We start from the raw sequence: 15711 nt of genomic DNA, 5'->3' as shown, positions 1-15711 counted from the left end.
GCATAAGAACATGCCTGCAAAGATGCAGCAACCTCTGGCTCTAGCCACTGCCCCTGCTCTTGCTTGCTTTGAGTTATGAATACATCCAGTTTTCCAGCTCAGAAACACACATGTCCAAGGACCTGGGTGTCTGTCAAGTTCTGTGCAAAGGCTGGGGCAGCCATTTTAGTCCGCCAGCCACAACAGCGAATGAGTTACACAGTCAGAGGCCGGCGATGGGATGAGCACGGTCACAGCATGCGGGTGCCGGGGCTCATGCCTCAGTGCCTGTCTGCCAGATGGTGCCAGAGCGGGCGATGCTCAGCCTGGCCCCATGTCGCACCCATGGGACAATGCGCTGGGATCTGCAACAGGTACCTTCTGACCATCCTTGGTTTCCAAAATTTCCAAAATTGTCCCTCCTGCAGCTTCAGCCCCTTCACTTTGGTCTGTCCAGAGGTTTTTTCCCCTGGAAGAGCAAAGCTGGGAGGAGCCACCCCCTCCTAGTGACAGGCACCCACATCCCACCTGCCCTTCCCCACCATTTTCCCTGGGCTCAAGGGTCGCTGTCAGTGCCAGTGGAGGGGACCACACTCAGTCCAGAGTCCTCTGACAGGGAATTTGGTAAAAATAATCTGCCCAGCTGGCTGCTTCTCCCCAGCTTTGCAGGAGGATGGAGTTAAACAGGCTGAATTTCAGAGGGCAAGAGCCCTCGCACTCTTTAGTGCAGGACACCCTCGGCGGGGAGCCCTCTCCTAACTGCAGAGCCACTGAATTACAACCACCTCGGCTCGCATCATTCATGCTGATCTATATTTCAAAGATCAGAGTTTAAAGAGCCTCTTGACACCATCAGGGCAGCACGTGCTGAGTGAGGGGCAAAGGGTTTTGGGGTCAGTAACATCCCCCAGCATCCCTGCCTTCCTGCTCAGCCTCTGGCATGATTTGGGGCAAGGTCCTCCCTTGTCACTTGGTGGTCCAAAACCATCCCGTTCCCATCTGGAGCAGCGCCCTGGACTCGGTGGCAGAAGTCCCCCCACTTTCAGCACCAGACCTATTTATCCCCCTGAGGCTCGGCTGCTTCTGGAGTCCATCACCACATTAAAAAACTCAGTTATTTCTGCATATATTTCAAAAAAACCCAAACCCCTCCATCCCAGATTGTGCTGAAGAGAAAAGCAGCCCCTAATCTGGTAAAAGACAAACTATTTTCTTTCCCCGGGGATGGAAATAAATTCCTAAGAGGGACTTGCTGAAAAGAGATGAGATGACTCATTTCTCCACTGCTGAAGCTATATTCAATTCCAAGCACCTCTAATTCCGATTAAAAGACAGGAGACCGAAAGCATGGGGGTTCACACAGCACAAAGCACAGGAGCTCATTTTCCTGGAGATGAAAGAGCCATGAATTAATCCCCTGTATCACCTACTCCCCCAGGATGGGCTCAGCTGCCTTCAGCCCTCGCTCCCCGCAGCCAGGAGCTATTTTTTCCTGTTCTTGCTAGTGTCAATATGTTTCTTTAAATATCTTTTCAGAGAGGCTATATATATAGCCCCACTCTGGTGCTTTGAAAGGAGCCTCATTTCCTGTGTAAGAACTGAAGTTCTTGGCAAAGCTGACGGCGGCTGCAGCATCCGAACCACAAAAATTGTTTTTTTCAGTAGTAAAATGGTATTTCCTCCACGACTGCGAGTCGTACTGAGCTGGGTCTGGTCTGAAACCAACAGGCCTGCTATGAATGGGACATATGGTGTCATGTTCCCAATTATGTAAATGATGGGGGAAATGGATTAATTGCATTAATAGCAGTGGTCAGGCTGTAACAGTGCCCGAAGGTGGCACAGCCCATCGCAGGGACCAGAATGGGCACAAAGCTGCTTTCAACCTGCATTTGGCTGTGAAAAATTTTGGTTCCCACATCAAAAGGATTTACTAGCTAACACTGGGGGAGGAAAAAAAAGCCAATTTCATTTGACATCACTTTGTGCCCGATATGTTTTCTTCTTCTTCTGCATGGTTTTTGAGAGGGCTCCTCCAGCAGCAGAGCAGGAAAGAAAACAGCTTTCCTGCCCCCATGAACTGGTGATGGGATGGCTCACAGATGTTCAGGACCTTAAAAACCTTTCTGAGATGTGGCATCAGCTGCGTTCAGTGTGCTGCATCTCTCCGCCCTGAGCTTCAGAGTTTGACAACCCTCTGCACCACATCAGGGACCTCTTATGATAGGAGCAGTGATGCAGACAGATCAGCAATCACCTTCTGCTGCAAATATGTCTTTCCAGGGTAATTTCTGCGTCATAAATTGTTTTTATTGCTAGTCCAGCAGCAACACACAGTCCTAAGGACCCAGCATGCAAACGTGCAAGAGAAGGTGGTGGCCGTGGGCAACCCAAGTGGTCTATGTTTCTCTTTGCTACTCAGTGACTTTCTCAGAAAAAAACTGCAGTTAAAGAGATAAAGTGCAAGTTTTTTAGATTTAGCTGGAGGAATTTTAAACAAGTGTCTTCTCCCAACACTCACCACTATCAGGACAGATCACCCTTAGGATTGTCCCCAGCGGACAAGCGCAGAGTGACCCCAATGGGCACATAACCTTGGTACAAGTCAGCACCACATCTCCTGGCACAAAGCCCCAGCAGACATGAGCTCTGGGGGACAAGCAAAAAACTTTTGCCCCCCCTCCACAACCCCAGGCACTGTCTCCATCAGCACTACATGGATGTTCTCATCACTAGGACCCAGCACCGCCTCCAGACCAGGCAGCCCACGCTCACAATGAAGCATGGCTGGGACATCAGAGCAACAATCAGGACAGGGGGAAATATAAGAGAGTTATGTTGTTGTCTTTGCAGCCCAGAAGACAACATGCAGTCACAATATACTGCTTTCCTTCTGCCCAGAAGCCACGGGGGCAGGAACAAGGACCAGAGCTCAGCGTATGTCCTGCTGGGACTCCAAGGACACTTCCCACGTCTTCGCTTTCTGAGCACATTTGCCCTTCTCCAGTGTCTGGTTTCCCAAAAGAGGGAAGGGCCTGGTGCAGGAGCAGCTGAGCAGAATCACGCTGGGTCAGGAAGGCGACCTTCCCACACCTTCAACTTTCCAGGGACCAGCTGGCACCACCTCCGTGAGTCTGCAATTCTGCCTGCACTGATGCTGAGCAGCGCTTGGCCTCACTGGCCATGTCCCTGCTGGGAATGAAGGGAAATTCCCCATGGCAGTCTGAAACACAAGTGAAGAAGCAGCACAGCCTGGCATTTCACCCTGGTGTGCATCCTCCACATCCCACAGAAATCCTGTGTCCTTCTGACTCTGTTTTCACCCTCAAGACGTTGGCTCATCCATCTGTTGTTGGTCTTTGCCAAACCAGCCAAGCGAGTTGGTGCAGAACAAGATTTGCTCCTTGGCACCATCATGGCACAATGACATTCACTGGGGACCACTGCAGTGAGGAGACAGGGAAGAAGACCCAAGGAGGGAAGATCCTAATGCACCAACCTAAATGAGGAGGTCTTCAGACCTTCCCTGCAGAGCTCTGACACCAGAACATGCTCCTCAATACAACCAGGAGAACTTGCAGGGGATGCGAACATCAGACTCGGGTATCATGTGAAATACAAATATTTATCTCAACATACAGCAGAATTTTAAATTTTGGTGGTTTTTCTCCTCCCTTGGTTATCTTTGCTCTGTCCAAAGATTTATTCTACTGAGGTTGAGGCAATGAGCAGTGCTCCCTCCTTGTAAGCACCTGTACAGTTGTGCATCTGCAGGACAGCAGAACTGCAGGATTTGGTGTCCCTGTTGCTCAACTTCCCATGAAAACTATCAGTGTTGATGGCAAAAGAAAAGGGGAGCCCTTGGGTGTGTGTCCAAACCAGACGGCCCGATCTCTGTGGTTCTCACTGAGCAGCTCTTGCCCAGCAGGCAGCAAGGACACATGCAGCAGCACAACGGCAGGGACACAGTGTTTCAGCATGTCCTCAGGTTTCTTACATTTGCATCACCAGAAAAAACGAGACACCTGACCAACCATGGGAAAAGAAAAGAGGCCACCAGGAAAATTACTCCCATTTATCCCCAAGCCAACTGATGGATGTCGTCAGGGCAGAGCTGTTGTGCAACATGATGACCACCGTGAAAGCATCTCACCACCAGAGCTTCCCACCACCATGTGAGTGTCCCACCATCAGAACGTCCCGCACCATAAGAGCATCCACCCACCTGAATGTCCCACCACCATGAGAGCTTCCCAACACCAGACCTTCCTACTACTAGGATGTCCCACCACCCCCAGAGCTTCATAGGGTGCTCTCGTTTTTCCAAACTGAGTCTCAGACCACATAAATTGGGTGGTGCCAAACCGAAGCAGGTGTTATTCAGGCTCACCAAAGGCCCATTTTGACATACTTTCTGCCTGTCAGGTGCTTTTAGGTCAGAATAGTCTTCCTGGGGAGTGCGCTGCTGTCATGAGACAGACAGGTTTGGAGGCAAGGAGGGAATGAGCCTGTACACACAGAAATGCGGCTAAAATCTTAATTTTAAAAGCCACTTAACAGATTACACTGTTCTTAAGAAAAGTCACTTTCAAAAAAAACCCCAAACAACCCAAAAAACCCCAAACCCGCAAAGGTTTTATAAAAAAACCTCAGAAAGGAGAAGTTTGACAAAAACTGGATGACCGAAGTGTGGAAGTTCTGAGGGGTGCCTGGCAAGTTCCCTAAACTGGAGAGAAAGAGAGAATTATGCAAAAAAAAAAAAAAAGGGAAAAAAAATTATTGAGAAAGGAAATTGCACAGAGCTGAACACACAGAAGATCAAAAAGCCAGGCAGCGACTGAGCTCCTAAAAACACAACCTGTGTCATTTGCCTGCAAATTGGACAAGGAAGATTAAATTCATCTAGTACGGATGTGGCAGGTGGCATGAGGGGTCACGGTGCTGTCAGCGTGGTGTTGGGTGCCGCATGTGCCACTCCTCCAGACGAGCCTGCCACCTTCTCTGGGTCTGCCCTTCCCAGGGGAGCACGTGGGAGCTCCGGGGATCCCATGGGGTCATTTGCTGACGCAAAGGAGCAGGCAGGCAACTTCATGTGCAAACTAGTCCTGGTTTCACCTTTAGTGCTATAAATAATTGATTTTTGAGGAACTTGAACAAGGAAGGTAAGAAGACTCCCTGTGCATAATCTCGCATCCAACCTTAAATCCTGATGTTTTTCTTTCTGAAAAAAACCCAACCCTCAGAGCTGATCCTTGATCTTTATTTTCATTACTGAGCCATCACCCACGTGCTGTTCCCACTCTGGTCTCATCCAGGTCCTGCTCCCCCCCTGCACTGCTCCAGAGGAGCCAACCCCTCTGGCTGCCACCTCTGCCCCTCTCCTGCCTCAGTTTCCCTTCCTCTCCCACAGTGGGTCAGGACGGCACCGTTTCGCCTTTACTTTCCATCCCTGGACACAGAGCAGGAGTGAGTTGTCCCCAGCTCCTCCCACTGCCATCCATCCCTCTTCACCCTTCCCGTGGCTTGTCCAGGCATCTTCCCAGCTGATTCCAAGCACGTCCTTTCCCGAAATCGCCAGTTTTTTCCCCAAAGCACCCCTGCTGCCCGCCCAGCTCTGTCCCCACCTTGCCCTCTGTGCAGGACATCAAGCCATCACTTAAAACACAGGTGAAGGGCAGAAAGGGCCCATCCAGGCACTCTGGATGCTGCCAAGGAGCACACTACCTCTGTTTTTCAACACGTTGGTGCCTCTTCCCAACAGCCGCCCGCCGGGGCAGTCTCTGTTCCCTCCCTGCCCATGCCAGGTGTCCCCAAGCAGCATGGGAGGTCTCTGGGGGTAGCACCCAAGGGGGTGACCAACCCCACTCACCACGGAGCCGCACCGCGTCCCCTCCAGCTGACAGAGGCAGAGGCTGTCGCGTCCTGAGGGCGCCTCTGAGGAGAGGATGCAAGATGGAGCCCAGGGATGGAGAGGGCACTGGTCTGGGCACGACACCCGGCTCCAGCGAGGCTTGGAAGCCGAACCCCACCAGCAACCCAAGCCAGCCACCACGTGCCCTCTGGCCAGAGCTGGGTTTGTCTCCCGCGGCACGGCCAAGGCCAGAGGTGAGCCCCGCGGCGCAGCCCCAGCTGGGACAGCCACTGGCAGGAGGGGACCTGGCTGAGCAGCCTGCTGCCGGGCCCAGGCCGCCCGGGGGCCACCGCACTCCTCTGCCCCCAGGCACGCTGCCCGCAACGGAAAGGCTCAGCCGCAGGCCAGGGGGACGGCCCCAGGGGGACCTCATCCCCTGCCCAACATGGCGACCCGCTGCCCTCCTGGGCGGGGCTCGGCTGGCTCCACCCACCCAGGACAGCCCCGCCCACTCAAGCCATCTCCACCTACCTGGAGCAGCCCCGCCCACTGGAGCCAACCCAGCTCACCTGGGCTGCCCCCACCCACTCAGGCCAGCCCCGCCCACCCAGTCAAGCCCCGCCCACCCGCGCAAGCTCCGCCTAGTTGTGCCAACACAACTCGAGCTAGCCCCACCCACCCAGGACAGCCCCGCCCCCGCTCCTCACCTGGGCTTGCCCCGCCGACTCGAATAAGCCCCGCCCACCTGCATTAACCCCGCCCACGCGGGCCAGCCTCCCCCCCCCCCCCCCCGGCTGAACCAACTCCAGCTACTTGGCGGTCCCCACCGCCCCCTGCCGGCCCCGCCCCCTCGGGCGGCACTCCCCCCCCGGCGGCATCACCCGCCGGCCCGGCCCGGCCCCGCCCTGCGGCCCCGCCCCGTACCTGGGCACGCTCGAAGCTCTCCCGCTCCGCCTCCAGGCCGCCGCCGCCGCCCGCCCGCCGGCTCAGCACCTTGGGCAGCGGGTTGGACACCTGCTTCATGGAGCTGCTCACGCGGTCCATGGCCCCGCCGCGCCCGCCGCCGCTCCGGCCTCGCCGCGCCGCGCCTTCGCCACTGCTCCGCTCGGCGCCGCCGCTGGCCGGACCCCGCGCCATTGGCCCGCCCACCTGTCAGTCACGCGTGGGCACGCCCCGCCGGCACCGCCTTCCACCCCGCCGGCTCCGCCCGCCGTCCCGCCCCTTCGCTCTCATTGGCCGCCCCCACTGCCACTCGGGAGGAGCCCCCCGGGACGGGTGGCCCCGAGCCGGCTCATGCGGCCAGCTCACGTAACCGCCGCCAAGCTCTCTGGTCCGGCCGGACGCCGCTCAACGGTAGCTCCCGCCCCTCCGCGGGAGCTCCGCCCTCTCTCCCGCCTTCAGCCACAGCCCTCTTAGCACCGCCCACTTCAGCCCTGCGGCCACGCCTCTGTATCATCGCCCTGTGATGATTGGCCTCCGCGCCCGCCGCTCACACCCCGCTGCCCCTCCCTGCGCCTCGCCCGTGTGCGGCGTGGCGCCCCCTGGCGGGGATGGGCGGGGCCGCTGAGGGCCGGGGCCGGGGCCGGGGCCGGAGCCGGAGCGGGGGTCGGGCAGGGCTGGGCCGTGAGCCCGCAGGGCTGGCTCTGCGGTGCCCGGCCCGGCCCCGCGGCCAAGCGAGACCCCGGGGCCCGGGCGACCCGGTGCCGAAGGGCTCTGAGCTGCGGCCGGAGCCGGCCCGGGTGGGCAGGCCTGGAGGGGTCCCACGGGCCCGGGCTTGCGGCCTGCACGGCTCCTGCTGCTGCGCTGAGTCCTGCCCCGGGCTCCCGGCCTGGCCCAGCCCCACGGCAGGATGCGACGTCTGCTCTGCCGCCCGCAGCTTGGCCCAAAATGTAAACAGGCCGTGGGGGAGCATGGAGGCCTGTGGCCCTGCCGGCTCCCCGGGGGTATGGGGAGCCCTGGGCGTGCGGGTTTCCTGCGCATCCTCTCCCTCTGCTTCTCTTGGTCACTGGCTCAGGTGAGCCCCGCTGAGCAGTGTGTGGTGGCGGAGCTGAGCTGCACTCCCGGTATCCCACTGAGCAGCATTTGTCAGGCTTTGCTTAGCGTATGGGATGGTTTCAGAGCTTCACGCTCCTGCCTGGGGTCGGGGAGGAGGTGGGGAGGAGGCATCCCTGGACTGCCAGTGTGGACAGGGTGACTGGCAGCCTGCAGGAAGGTTGTGTGGGCCTTTGCCTTTTGTGTCATCCAAGCTGTGGATGGCGAGCTCTGGAGAGGTGTGCGCTCGGGCAGGAGGCAGCTGTGGGCACAACTGGCAGAGCAGAACAAGGAGGATAGGTCATTTCTCTGGTAACGCTGGCAGAGGGGCAAAAAATGGTTACAGATGTCTAAAAAACATGGAAAGAGAAGCGAGAGAAGGTTTTCACTTCCCCTGAACAGCTCGCAGATTGATGGCTGAGATGCTCTTTTGCATAACCTGATCAGGGCTTATGTCTCTGGTCCCTTCATTCATCAGAGACTTATGCTGGGGCCTGATCTTTGCCCTGTCTCAACCCAGAGAATTGCTGAACTGTGGCTGGCTCCTGTGGTTTTTGACCAGGAATCCCACCCCACTCTGGAGGTGAATTTCCCACTGGGACCTTTGCCAGAACTTGGAACATTTCTGCAAAATTTGGACAAATGAGTATTTCTGCAAAGAGACTGAAAACTCTCTAAGACTGCTCCCATCATTAATCCCCAATGATGGCAAAAGGGGCTGTGCTGGGTCGTGCCAGCTGGATCCTTAAAAGCAGGTGATGCAAAATCAGTGTCTTTGCTTCAAGTGGGGAAGAGCTGTGCAAGACCATCCTGTCTGCTGCTGCCAAGGGAGATGGGGCAATCTGGGAACAACTGTTTAGGATGTGGGTTGTCAGGAGTTCTTGTGCAAGCAATTCTCCCTGCATAACTCACTTTTGTGGCTTATTTTTCAGCTGAAACAATTGCCACACAAGCACCCTTCTGTAGCTGCCCAGTCTGTTTGCGTGACAGACCTTACCCTGTCTCTGTGCCTTGGATATCAGATTCACAGCTGATGGGAAATGGCCTACACTGTACAGCAAGGCCACCTCCTCCCACCCCAGCTTGTCTCGACTCTCTGTCTGCCTTCTCTCTAATGTACTTTCTGGAAACCTGCCTCCTTCCTTGGGGCTGGTCCCAGAGGAAGTCTAATGGGTTTAATTCAGCCACTATTGCAGCGAGGTGATTAATAATTGAAGAAATGAAGTCATTGCTGAATGGAGATGAAGGAAAGAAAGAACAGAGGAGGGCATTTGACAAAGGACAGCAAGGTCCTTGTGATCTGCCTGCCTCTCTCACCCCTATACCTGGCTAAAAGCATCCTGCTCCTGCATGACCTCTCCAGCATGCAGGCCTGGATCTAGAGGGGCTGGACCTCAACCCCGAGGCGAGCGACCATGAGGCTTGTGTTATCTGCTCCCTCTTAATGAAGAGCAGAGTCACATCCTCTTCTTCCACAGCCAGGGCTGAGTGCCCATTTGGGGACCTGGGCTGGCCAACTGGGACACTCCTCCTGCCTCGGCTGGAGCAGAGGAAGGCGTCTGGATGTGGGCCAGAATGGGCTGTTTCTACTGGCTGCTCCTGCCTTCTCCAAGACAGGGGCTGTAACAGGATGGAGCTGGGATCCAGCCCATGGGCAGCTGGTCAGACCAACCTGGGCTGGCCCAATCCACCCAGTGGCTCTGCTGGCTCTGGCCCTGGCTCAGCTGCTCTGCAGGGATTTGGGAGGCTCGCTTCTGGTGGGACCATGTGCTTCGTTTTTAGGCTGCTCTGTAGGGATTTGGGTGGCTGCTTTCTGGTGGGAGAGGGTGCCTTGCTTTTAGGCAGGTTGAATGATGCTCTGGAAGTGGGGAAGGCACAGGGCTGTTCCTGTGTGGGGTCTGTTCCTGTGCCTCGGTTTCCACAGGGAGATGATGGAGAAGGGCTGGTGTGCAGGGCAGAGGAAAATTGGGTTGAGCACCGCTCCTCTCACCCAGCAGGTCCTTTTCAGAAGCCATGGCTGGGTTTCATCTGCTTGGTTGCTCTGTGCTCCTCTTGCTCCTGTCCAAAAGGCTGGACTGCAACCTGGAGGCAAAGGGTGATGGGAGAGCCTGTTATGGGTTGTCTGGCCTGTATGGGGACAGAAACTGGCTTTCCCAGCGCCACCCACCCCGGTGCAGCCGCTTTCCCATTTCTGGGACAGGAGACCTTGGGCTTGGGCTGTGGAGCATGGTCACCTTCCTTGCTTTCAGTAGCTACCTGGGTTGTCTGCACCCAAGTATCTTCTGCAGGATGGAGACCATGGGTCTGGTGTCTGCTGGGACATGGAGAGGATGGTGTGTCCCCTCTCTTCTTCCCATCGGGCAGCCTAGTGCTCAGCAGCATGTGACACCCATCAAGTGCTGGCTCAGGCTTGACAGGGGGGACTGGAGCCTTTGCAGGTCTCTGTAGGGCAGCCTTCCCTTGCTACTCACATGTTCCAGGGCTCCCACCCGTAACTAAAAGGGGCTGCTCACTCTCCGCCAGGACATTGCTTCTCAGCTTGGTCTCAACCCAAAGGACCTGCAAGCAAAGGGGAAGAAGAAGTGGCAGGAGAGGGGCCAGAAGGGACTGCAGGGGCTGTGGGCCCTGACTGGGGCTGAGGGATGCTCTTTTCCTGGGGGCTGGGAGCTAGAGGCTCCCTTTCCAACCCCCTTCCCCAGCCAGACCTGGGAGACTCCCAGGGTGCTGCTGCAACACTCCTCACCCTCCCATGGCCTGGCCCAGGCTCAGGGAGAGCACAGATCCCCCTTGTTTCAGCAAGAAAATAGAGGCACAGAGAGTGCCACAGTCCTTCCTCTGTTATACAGCTGGCTGTGCCGGAGCAGGCGGGCACAGGGCTCTGTGCAAAGATCCTGCTCTCTTTTCCCGCCTGGAGGTGAGCTCCCAAACGGACCCTCTTCAGTCGCCCCTTTAGACACCCCAAGACACAATCTCCTGAGCCCGTCCGAGCAGATGAGCCACTCCTGGAGGGCACATCTTCTGGAAAGCCACGCAGTGGGGAGGGCAGTGGCCGTGACAAGCCTTCCACAAATGCAATCCTGCAACTACAAACACAACCCTGCCCTGCCGACAGGGCTATTTGCTCAGACCCTGGGACAAAAACATCTTATGAGCCAAAGTGCCCACCTGTTGCAGGGAGAGGACAGGGTCTTCGGTGCAGGGTGGTGGTCCAGACACAGCAGGAGGGTCCCTGGTAGAGCAAAGAGCACTTGGGGCAGCACAGTGCACCAGAAGGAGCCTGGTGGTGGTGGCCGTGTGTGTGTGTTCATCTTTTGATCCCATTTTTTGAGTGCTTTGGGCAAACCAGATGCTGCTGCTGAGTCCTTGTCTCCTCATGCTGTCAAAGAGCCCCTGGGCTGGTACATGGGGCAGTGAGTGGCAAAAGGAAGGGACAGTCCTCATGCAAGAGGGCGAGCTCCCACCCGGGAGAATGGCTGAGGCAGAGCAGCCGCTTGAAAGGGGACAGGGAGAAGGTCTTGGAGAGGACTGCTTAGCTGAGGAGCGTGAGGGTCAATGGGGCCCTCACCTCTGTCCTGGGCAAAGTTTGCTTGCCCAGCTTTTACAAGGAAGGATGTAACCCCAAAACATCACCAGGTGTGTCCTCTGCACTAAAGCAACTACCTCTTCTTGTCCAAGAATTCAAAAGCAAGGCTGGCATGGATCTACAGGAGAGGACCCGAACCCAACCTTGGGCTGCAGTTCTGAAGGGTGGCTACCTAGGTGAAAAACTTGCTCTGGAGCAGGGCCTGGAGGTGGGAAGTGTTTGCCATCTGCTGGAGAGCTTCCCCATTGCATGGGCAGCACGTCCAACTGGAGCATTGCACTGAGCCCAACACACAACACTGGGGATGACCACCTTGCACTGGCAGCTTGTGCCAGGAGCAGGTGGTGGGAAAGGCTGGTCTCTCCTAAGGTGGGACATGGCAAGTTTGCTTTGCTTCTTTGTTATGAGGTTATGAGGCAGCCTTTGGCTGCCAGAAGGTGATCACTGAGAAAAGGTTTTCTGTGTATGACTTGGGGTGTGCAGGGTTGTGTGTAGGACCCCTGTGCTTGCTGCATAACCCAACATTCACTAGTGCTCTTGTGGAGCATTGTCTTTGTTTTCTAGATTCCTGAAATCCTGCCGTCAGACTTGCAGACGTCACAGGTATCTCCAGCTGAAGACAACAGGAGGCAGACTTTGCAAGTACAAAGTACCACATAATGCCAAGTGCTCAGAAATGTCAGATCCTGCGTGTCTCAAAGCTAACGCCCAAATATTTTTCTCTTAGTTTCTCAGAACCTCAGCTGCCATAGCTAAAACAGTCAGGCAGTGCTATAGCTGCTGAGCACACCCTGCTCAGCTCCAGGCAGGTTGGTGCTCAGTGCTGAGAGCATCTTCAGTGAAACAAAGGTTTATATGCATGGCTGTAATTTGGCAAAGGCAGCCTGCATCTCTCGTTGGAAGTACTACCAAATTTCTGTATGGGCCACATCCTGACACGGCAGCCGACCACCTCCCACTCTTCAGGCTCTTGGTCCAAAAGTGAGGCTTTTCTAGGTGCCCCAAATTTGTCTTGGAAAATTGTGCAAACTGCAGCAATGTATTTCTGCCTTGCTGTGTGCTTAGAAACTGTTGGTGTCTTTCTGCTAACATTTACCAAAAATATTATTCATCTGGAGGCATATCCTGATATATAAATTTCAGTCCTGGGATTTCAGTGCAATTCACAAGCTACTCTATAGACCTTACAGCACAGTCCCAGATGATGTAGACTAAGGGTCCATCTAGTCTAGTGTTAATATCTCCAGATGTGGCCACAGCAGACCCCTTGAAGAGAAAGGCAAATACTTGTGCTGCCTCCCTTGAGTGCACTCCCAGCCTCCACAAATCTTCTTGAGCTTACTGCTTTGAAATCAAAGCCCTGACTCAGACACATGGAAATTTCCTTGTGATCGCCACGTCCCTTGGCAAGTAGCTCCTCGTTTGAAGAACTGCATCCTTCTGTTCATTTTGAACCTGTCTCTTGCCAGCTTCTTTTGATGGTTTATGGTTCTTTCTCTGGGAGAGACAATGAATAATCGCTATTTGTCCCTTTTTCTAGGCCACTCGTCATTTTGCAGACTTCAATTCTCATGCTGGAAAGTCTCGATCCCTCTTGAAAAATACCTCGTCACATCTGAGATCTTGCTTGTCTTTCTTGAAGCCGTACCACCCTGTGATTGCTGACTTCCCCCAGTCATTCTCGTTCTGTTTCCAGCTGATTTGCTCCCAGTTAAAACCAGTTTCCCACATTAGCGATCTGGCAGCTCCCAGGAGCACTGTGATAATGTGATCCCCCAGATATGACTCCAACCTACGAGTTAGTGTGGTGGAGTAGGCTGCCTTCAGGGCTAAGAAAAGACTTCCTACTGCATGCCAAATCTGTTCTGGTGATGGATCCAAAGATACCATGTGTGGTTTCTATCAAAGGCTGAAACACACCATAAGGCAGAGGTTTTACAGACTCCAAAAATAAATACTATTTAGGATGTATGATATGGAGGAGGTTTTAGAAATCAAAATATTTAGAGATTTGCATTATTTGTCTTGGCAGGAAGGAGCAGTCAAGACTGAAATATGAAATCTTCCTTCAAGGAAGGAACAGAGTTGAGGAAAACAGTGAATAGGGGGAATAACAGAGGTGTCAAAACCTCCAAGAATTCCTTTTGCAATGAATGGAAGCAGGAAACACAGCCCGGTATGTCTGAAAGGAGAGAGAATTCATTGAAAATGTCTAGGCACATTTATATTCCTGATAGACAATATTGATTTTTCAAAATGAATCTTGACATTTCCATCAAATCCATATTTGAATATTGCAAGAACATCCAGAACATTCAGCTAAAAGCAGCTCCAAGCTGGGCTGTGTTGGTGTGAGCTGCATCAGCGAGGATGTCTCCAGCTCACTCCCCAGTCTGTTCTCCTCCTCTCAGTTTTATTCTAGTCCCTGTGTGGAGATGTGTAACAGGAAAGTTAAGATTGGTCTGAACAGGGAATGTGTGCAAATGTTGGGTCTGAACGCACTTGTAGAAATGGCAGGAGGCAGGGATGAAAGTGGTAGGCGTTGGTGGCACCTAGGTTAGCAGGTCATCAATGCATCATGATCATCTCATCTCATCTCAGTCTGATCTCAGTCTCATCTCTCCATGTGGTTTCCCAGTCTGCCACTCGGTCAGATCTGTCTCCAAGCCTGTTTCTAGCACCCTCAGCCTCAATCTGCCGTCTGTTGCCTCAGGCAGGGGTGTCAGTCTTGGCCTGTTATCTTGGATATGTCAAGCTGTCATGTCTCTTGTCTCAGGCAGCACATCCGTCAGTGATGCATGGCCAGCCCCATGGGGACAGAGATGTGCAAGGGGGCCTGCACGGTCCAGGCAGCTGCTGCCCATACACCCTCTCCCTGCCCAGGAGCCCAGCTTCACCTCCCCCTTCCCCAGCAACCCTGAGCAGCAACTGGGTAAAAAGGGTGCCAAGAGCTCCCAGAGGTGGGGGAGGCATGGAAGCAGGGTGAGGGGAGTCACTTTGGCTAGGCTGGAGGTGCAGCATGGCTGAATTGGGCATGGGGATGGAGGGGAGCTGCTAATTCTCTGCCTCAGATGTCCTAGGAGCACAGATGGACACGTTGCAGGAAGAGCTGGAACAGGGAGGCAGAGGGAGTGCAGAGGTGTTGTGGATTTGGGATCGTGGCTTGGCACACACCTTCCTTCCAGGTTGGCCGTGCTGCTGCCAGTGCTAACATCTCATGCAGGGTGCCTGCAGCCTGCCTGGCCCTTTCCTGGCAGCTCCCCAGGACAGCTGCTTTCCTAAGGCTCCCTGCTAGATTAAGTTAGATACTTCAGGCAAGATGAGCAACTCCTGACAGCTAAAGGGATGGACCAGCAGCAGGCTGACATCTTACCAGCCCTACTCTGTGCAGTGTGGGGGTGAGTGGATTCAGCCCAGGACATTGGTGGTGGGACCTCATGCCCCTGGAGGTGCAAGGTTTCATTTTAGCATCTGAGTGGGCTCTGGAGCACAGGACAAGAGGGGTTATAGAGTAGGCAGGATCCCAGATGAATTCTGAGATCCTCAGCTGTTCAGAGCTGGGTGCCATGAGTCCTTCTCTGCCACAGGAGAGTAAAGCCTCAGCCTTGATTTGTGCTGTCTTGATTCGCTCTCACTCTGGGAGTTTAACCCCTCAGCATGATCTGGGATGGCAGCAATCCCGTCAATGGGGAAAGAGAGATGGAGAGAAGTAAATGGATATGCCAGTGCCCTCACTGCTGGAAGGGCAAAGCTGAGGACTAAGCTACACTGGCTGCAGAGGAACCATGGGTTGTGGGCTGAATGGGGGCTGCATTCTTGCTGTGTGATGGGAGATGCCTGTCCCTGCTAAGGAAGTGTCTTTCCAAAAGCCCCACTGGCAGCATGTGCCCTGGGGTCCCAGGGCTCTGCAGGCAGACCCTCCCCGGCTGCCTGCCCTCCATGCTTGTAGAGGCTCCCTGCCTCCATAGCAGCAAGGCACCCATGTGTGGTCTCACCCTGGCTCAGTTTTGCTCATACTTAGTAACAGTTTTTTACTAAAACAAAAGGCTCTGTGTAAAACAAATCCTGCAATGCCACCTAGCCCATACTTTCTAACAAGTCTGGCTCACTTTTTCAAAGAGTTCAGTCTACTGAGATGTGGTGATGGTCTGCGTCATGCCCTGGAGCACTTAGGAGCCCCAGGCCTGGTATCAGCTCTCCTTCAGCAGGTAGAGGAAATCTCCTCATTTCCCTTCTAGTTCCTCCTTTGGGTTCCTACAAGGCCACC

The 15711-nt window shown here is 54.7% G+C and overlaps 1 protein-coding gene across 2 annotated transcripts in view; it reads right to left on the bottom strand.

The window, feature by feature from the left end:
• HIP1 (huntingtin interacting protein 1) overlaps nucleotides 1-6951 on the bottom strand; it is a 52202-nt gene extending 45251 nt beyond the window's left edge. For both annotated transcript variants that reach the window (XM_069791593.1, XM_069791592.1), the window contains exon 1: nucleotides 6755-6951. In XM_069791593.1, the coding sequence (XP_069647694.1) occupies nucleotides 6755-6874 (120 nt within the window). In that variant the 5' untranslated portion in view covers nucleotides 6875-6951. The remainder of the gene's footprint in view (nucleotides 1-6754) is intronic.
• Nucleotides 6952-15711: the final 8760 nt, after the last annotated feature.

The sequence above is a fragment of the Haliaeetus albicilla genome, chromosome 9 (genome assembly GCF_947461875.1).
Source record: "Haliaeetus albicilla chromosome 9, bHalAlb1.1, whole genome shotgun sequence".
Taxonomy (NCBI): domain Eukaryota; kingdom Metazoa; phylum Chordata; class Aves; order Accipitriformes; family Accipitridae; genus Haliaeetus; species Haliaeetus albicilla.
This window is presented reverse-complemented; position numbering and strand designations above follow the sequence as displayed.